Source organism: Sebastes fasciatus, chromosome 8 (genome assembly GCF_043250625.1).
Source record: "Sebastes fasciatus isolate fSebFas1 chromosome 8, fSebFas1.pri, whole genome shotgun sequence".
NCBI classification, from domain to species: Eukaryota; Metazoa; Chordata; class Actinopteri; order Perciformes; family Sebastidae; genus Sebastes; species Sebastes fasciatus.
The window spans coordinates 5,320,806-5,327,786 of record NC_133802.1 but is presented as its reverse complement, the minus strand read 5'-3'; the positions used below and the strand labels follow the sequence as shown (position 1 = coordinate 5,327,786).

General features: G+C 40.6%; 1 protein-coding gene across 1 annotated transcript; it reads right to left on the bottom strand.

Annotated features, from left to right (window-relative positions):
* Positions 1 to 582: 582 nt before the first annotated feature.
* Positions 583 to 2,650, bottom strand: rassf11 (Ras association domain family member 11). Its single transcript, XM_074642918.1, has 2 exons — positions 2,244 to 2,650; positions 583 to 2,159 (listed from the first exon to the last, which is right to left on the bottom strand). The coding sequence occupies exons 1-2, from the start codon at positions 2,344 to 2,346 to the stop codon at positions 841 to 843; spliced, it is 1,422 nt and encodes a 473-aa protein (XP_074499019.1). The 5' UTR covers positions 2,347 to 2,650; the 3' UTR covers positions 583 to 840.
* Between the last annotated feature and the right edge of the window lie 4,331 nt (positions 2,651 to 6,981).

Genomic DNA, 6,981 nt, shown 5'->3' with positions numbered 1-6,981 from the left:
GCACACAACATTTAATATACTACATTAAGTGTTTGTTAATAATTACAAATCATTTGTAAACCTTTAAGAAATCTTTGTAAAACCTCTATAAACATTAAAGAGATAGATGGACCAAAAACCAATTATTAACCATTGACAAAGAATTAACCATCTAAATGTTTATAGATGCTTTACAAAAATATTTATTAACAATTTAACACGGTATTATAATCATCAGTGTTACAAATATCTGGTCCAGCTATCTGTAATGTTTATAGATGTTCTATAAACAATTTCTTAAAGAGGTTTACAAATCAATTCATAATCATTAAATACTTCTACAGTATATAGCATATACAATGTTGTGTGCAATAATAAACTTAAAATAACATAAATTATAGCATTACTAATTAGTAAACATTAATTATCATTTAATGGTTTAACAGAAAAATAAATACATTTTAATTATCAATTTATCATTTATAAATGATCGTTATAACGTGTTACCAGAGCCCTACCTGCACATGTCCTTTGAATTTAAGATGTAAAGTTTGTGAATGTTCTTTCATTGTCTGTTAATTTGAAATGTGCTGTACACAAAAACAGGCTTAAAACTTATTTTTTTTATTATTATTTTCTATTATGGAGGCACTTCCTGTTGAAAGACATTCAATTCAATCTTCTGCCGTTGTTCCCTTACTGAGGATCACAGGGGTGCACTTCTAATACGGGACAGCAAGTATGGGATAGAAATACTCAATACAAGATAAAGCAGGACGATCTTGCATTTTGCAGAATTAAATTACCACAATTGGTGTGCAATGAAGCATTCCTAATATTTGTGACCCTGTTATTTTCATACTAGACCTTGGTGCTGCCCAGATATATAGTGAGCTCAGAGCGATGAATCATCTTCTTTTTAGTCTGTGATTGAGGGGTTTGGGTTTGAGCCCAGCGTTTCCACCACTCCCTCAGCTCGCTGGGCCCAGTGGGCCGGCGCTCCTTTATCTGGTTGGGAGCAACTAGAACATGAGGAGGGCCCAAGTCCTCTCTGGGCAGGAACTTCCTGTTAACATTTACATCCCCATCTGGATCAGATTGTTGCCGATTTAGCTCCTTAGTTGAAACGGCTGAAATCTCCGAGGCATCATTCGCACCAACTTCTGCAAACCTCTCTGAATCTGAGTGAACGACGTTTTGAGTGGCGAAGAAATCGAGCCCCTGCATTTTGCGCTTGTATTCCTCCAGTTTGGCCTTGCACCCCACAGCGTTTTCCCTCATCTCAAGGAACTGGCTCTGCAAATCTTTCTCGTAACCTTCCTCCGCCTTTAATTCATTCTCCCAAAACTTGATCTGCTCCATCTCCTCTTCAGCCGTTCTCTGCTGGGCTTCCTGCTCCGCCTTTTTAGCCCTCTGTTTTTCCTCGAGCTCCAAAATCTGTTTGTCTATGCGTGCTATCTGGACCCGTAAGTCCTGCAACCAGCTGAGCTGATATATTATGGTTTCTCTTAGACTGTTTTTCTCATCTTTAGTTGTAGCACAGTTTGAACTGGATGGGTCAACAGATTCTGCTTTCTCAGAGCGTTTGCTCTCTTTCCCCCTCGTCTGACTTCCCATGCAGCAGGATGTTTGATGATCCAAGTCCGACTTTAAACTTTTCTGACCTCTGGCTTTGCTTCTACTTCTTCGACCTTCGTCAACAGTGAGAGAAATACCCAAAGAGGTACGATTCCTTTTATCCGTCCGCTTACTGCTTTCCTTATCACAGGCAGTGCTATAGACCTTGCCTTTACCCAGACTCTCCAGCCATTCCCAGGCCTCCTCCATGAGTGTCAGAGACTTTCTTTTAGGCCTTTTCAGGTCCTCCTTTTGCTGCTCAGCCTCTGGTCTCAAACACGACAGCGGTGGCAAGCTTCGACGATGCGAACTTAGTGAACCACTACCCCGCCGCATTCTGGTGCCCGCATCTTTCCTTCTCAGCGGCGGGCAGGGCTGGTACCTGCCAACTTTTGTCCTGCTCATTTCATCGGAGACCGAGGGTCCGTTGTGGAGCAGCGTGAGTCGGACATCCCTGGTCTGCTCACCGTACTTCTCAAGAGTCTCCAGAAGGCATTCATTGGGGGCCATGCACCGCTCAAAGTCTTTAAATTTCTCCTGTAACGTGTAGCGCCCGGTTTGAGCTAAAGAGAAGGATGACACTGTGGTTTTCAGCATGTCAGAACATAAATCTTATTACTATGCAGAGTCACAGATGACATACATACCCAAGGCTTGAGCCAACGCAAGGACTACTTCTTGGCATGTTGTTTCCTCTGTAACACCACATACCACGCGTGGGATGCCGTCCACCCACACCTTCACTTCCATTGTACCCAATCTGTTGTTTGAAAAGGACACAGTTCAGTCGATGTGTGGCACATTCTGCAGAAGTGGTGGAGACAGCTAGATAACCCCCATTAACATTCACTGTAATCTGTCTGCCCAGCATGTGTTGGTCAAGATTGATGGCAGTTTAAAGCATTTTTGTAGGCTGTCTGCAGTGACAGTGTCCCCATAATACTGAAAATAAATGAACAGAAAACACACTGTTAATAATGGCTTCAAAAGAAAACATTAGAAGCACCTACCTTTGTGTCCCGTCTGTAGTACAGATGCTCGGACCTCTCTGCTCCGGCCGGGGAACATTCTGGTTGGGAGGAACTCTGGAGCAATTAAGAGCGATTAAAATTCCTGGAGTCACCTACCACTGGAGGACAGTTTATGATCCCACCCATCTTGTGTAGTCTGAAAAAACCCCAGCAAAGTTGAACTTCTTAAGGTTGAATTTGTACAACAGGAAAAAAATAAATAGAGAAGCAGGAGATATTTTGTAAGTCACAGTCGGTACTGATGCAAATTATCAGTGTCATGTTATTCGGACAAATTTTCACCACTGGAGTTTTCTGCATTCCATATTTGTCTGTAGAGTGGTGGAGGGATCACATATTCCCTCCACAAAAAGACAATGGGATTTTCCACTGGATTTGGGATTATTGCAGAAAATAAACTCTGTCAAACACATTTATACTTGCACTTTTTGTTCCTTAAAATTATTTCCAGTAATGAACTCCACTTTTTATGATTTCTGAAGTGTAAATGCAATAAGCAGAAGTAAAAAGCTAACGTTAGGCTATAAACAAACTAATACCACGGTCACATGAACGCAAGTATATACAACGAGGCTGTAAAGGAGGACGAGTAGGCGTGATACCGTTGAGTAGTGTCATTTAGCCACTTGTTAACAACGGCCTTTTTTAAGACACATAAAGGCGTCATAATTCACGAGTGGGGTATTTATTGACATATTTTATGGCGTAGAACAAAACGTAAATCTCTTCAGCTGGACCACAGACCTTATTTCAGGCATCTAACTAAAAACCCATTGACCTCCAGACGAGGGAACCAGAAGTGCTAAAATGCTAACTCATTTCTGTGTTTTAGAACTCATTCCTGTAGCACTTTATTGAGCATCTTTTTTATTTAGACAGTGTCCTGTGTGATTCCACCCAACTCTCACTCATCACCACTATCTCCACCATTTGTAGGTCACTCAATCCCTATCAGCAAACTCTATTTTTATAAACTATTGTATGGAGAGATTTTAAAATGTGAAATGACTCTTTAATGTGCAGTAAGCTGTAGTTTAAGAAAACATAATCTATGATGTCCTAGCATAACTAAGACTGAAGGCAGTGCCTTTTGTGGAGTTGAATCTAAACAGTCTAATGAAACTTGCTGTTCCTGAAAACAAACAGGTCCTGTATACGTGCATTCACTCCTGATTATGTGGTCATGCTGTTTTTAGATCTGGGTGTTCCTCTTTATCTTTCCAACAGGAAGGGTGATTACTATCCAAACGGAACGTGTAAACATGCAGATCTTGTAAACTGTGCAGTGAGTGAGTACTATCGCACATACTCATTCCTCAGATCCTCAGAGCTGCTAAATCTTCTGGCCTGTCATTCATTAAAAGCAGGGCTATTTCATTTCAGCTAATGCACTCCAATTTATCTTTTTTTTCTGGTAACGTGTCAGTTTCTGCTTTTCACTCAAGGACCGTATAATCAAATGACTATACAAAAGATGTTGCATGTAATAAACTCTGCGGTTCATACTTGCAGAGTGCAACACGGTGCATTAACGCGGCTTTAACGCTGCATTGATCTTTATGTCAGAAGTCTCTGTGTGGCCGTTGCAGGAGCTCAGGTTTCAGATGTCTTCCCACATGATCAGTAGTCACCACTTAACCTGACATCATATTCGATATCAAACCAAATATTGTTATATGACACCAACATGAACTATTTATATATTGTAAATATATTAATGGAGGTGTTGTTTTCACAGCTGCTTCTCCAAGCTTACCATATGATGCTTGAAATTAATTAGAAAAGTATAAATCACAGGAAATGTCTGTGTGGCCAAACACGACCCACTCTCTCTGGGACCACCTGTTGTAATTTGGTAGTCCCTGACAGGCCGGGTGGTGACGATAGGAGGAATATGAGACGGGGAAACTTGGACTCCCTGCTCCCCCTTGCCCATGTAAACCACATGTCCAGCTGCTGATAGTTTCTCAGGTTCACAGTGAGGAACAGTCAGATCTCTCTAGACCACAGATGATAAATTCTTGAGAGAACCGGTCATGCATGTCAGCCTGTGCATTTGTCCTTCAAGTTCACATTCATGTGGCAACTTGGCAAAGGCTGTGGAAATGTAGGATAAAACATTCACACACAGAGAGGAAATGTTCAAGCTCAAACTTGTATCAGTGTATCAGATCATTTGTTGGAAGGAAATTCATTCTATTTCTTTATTATAAAAGTAATTTTATATTGAGAACATGCTGTCCAAATAGCACAACAGCCAAGGCATGAGTAGGTTAAATTCATCTCTAACATTCACGTTAATGTTTCAATACTGTTGATGCTTGTCACTACTTTAATTCCAATCACCAGTAAACCATAAACTGTAGTTTTAGCTGGAATCTTAAAATATTTTAAAGGTATAATTATGCTGAAAAAGATTATTTACAAAATGTCCTATTAAAAATTTCTGTCTGGCATTTTTATTTCTCTACTGGCTGAACTGACTGACTGACAGTTTCTAACTTGACCTCTTTCACTAGTTCCAGAGGAACGTTGACATTTAGGATCACATTCCCTAAAAATAGACAGCTTGTTAAGTGTCTTGGAGCTGCACAGCGTCTTAGGATGAACGGAGAAGCAGAAGTGTGTTACACAAGTGGAGTTTTCCTGCCTACCAACCCAAAATTACAAATTTGTTCTACTTTCCTCTTCTGGTATTCAGCAGTACAGATAGTGTTGGTTTTATTAGTGGAGGTTTTGAAATACCTGTCTCTGAGATTTCTGCCCACTCCCTGGTACAATGGAGTTGAATGAAATTTTCTTTGTGATGCTGACAGCAGTAAAAATGCCATTAAAAATATTTAACAGCAATTGAAATTGCTGTTTTTGTGGAAAAGTTGCTCTCACCAGTTACTCCCGTAAGAGATAGATACTACCTGGTAATTAAGGGCAGGTTATTTGTGAGGATGTCACCTCCACCTGTCTATAGGGCTTTTTAGGTACAGTGGATATTACTTTCCCACTTTTTAGCCTTGCTAACAGATGGGGTTGCAATGCTGGTCCATCGCTTTGGTCCAGACTGAAATATCTCAATAACTATTGGATGGATTGCCATGAGATTTGGAACAGATATTTGGGGTCCCATGAGGATGGATCCTACTGACCTTGGTCTAGTGCCATCAGTTGGTCAAAAATGTTTACTTATCGACCAAATACCTGCAAAACTGACTTTATACTACTTTGTTTTTATTGCTAATTAGTGCCAACATGCTAAACTAAGATGGTTAAAATTAAACATAGAGTGGTGCAGGGATAAAGTATTTTTGTAGGCCAGCCAGGAAGTTAGCATCGCACCGGCTCCCTCTCCAAAAAGCCAATGGGTTTAATCTTCACAAATGAACACCACTTTTATGATTTTTGAAGTGTAAATGCATTCACCAGAAGTGAAAAGCTAACGTTAGGCTATAAACAATCTACACTACTTCACGTCACCACCACTAAAGGCGGACTAGTGTTGGGCGTGATGACGTTTAAAGGGTAACTTCTATTTTTTTTTTTTACTTGGACCCTATTTTCCAAAGTTTTTGTGTCCAAGTGACTAATGGGGACAACAATTTTTGATATTGGTCCAATATTGAGGGAGAACACTGTAACCAGCAGACGTGAAACAAACTGCGAGGGCAGATAGCTCCAGGGATGACTGGTTTGTAGGCCAACCAGGAAGTTAGCATCGCACCGGTTCCCTCGACAAAAACACAATGGGATTTTCCCATTGAGTTTTGTATTATTGCAGAAAATAAGGTCGGTGGCAAACACATGTCTATGGTACATACACATTTTGTTCAGCAAGATAATCTTCACAAATGGACACCACTTTTATGATTTTTGAAGTGTAAATGCAATCACTCTATTAGAAGACAGGACGGCCCAGGGCTAGCTGTTTAGCATGCTAACTTCAGTAGATATCTCTGCAACATAAACCCAGACATCTTTGACATAATGTCAACACTGTAACCTCTTCAAATTCTGTTGATAATATTAGTTCATATTTTAAATTTTCGAAACTAAAATTCTGCCCAGATCACATTGCACCTTAAACACATGAGCACCCATCTAAAAACCCACCCAGCATGTGCAGATCTACTTGTGCAGATATCAGGGTGTTATGTAATGGACTACAAGTTCCCTCACACACACACACACATGCACGTCTCTTTGTCTACACACTGCGCCTCTCAGGGAGTCCTGTGTGCACATAGACAACTTAAAATAGAGTTGGACACATATGAGTTGCCCCGTTACGTCTAGGCGTGTCCCGTGTGGGCATGGTTCAGGTTCTGGTTACACGTGAGAGGCAGAAGGAGCTTAATATTCC

What these genes read in the sequence shown, in the direction of transcription:
- rassf11 (XM_074642918.1), bottom strand. Translation starts at nt 2,346, where the DNA reads ATGGAAGTGAAGGTGTGGGTGGACGGCATCCCACGCGTGGTATGTGGT. An exon ending in TGCGTTGGCTCAAGCCTTGG is followed by an intron (nt 2,160 to 2,243) that starts GTATGTATGTCA and finishes CCTTCTCTTTAG; the next exon opens with CTCAAACCGGGCGCTACACG.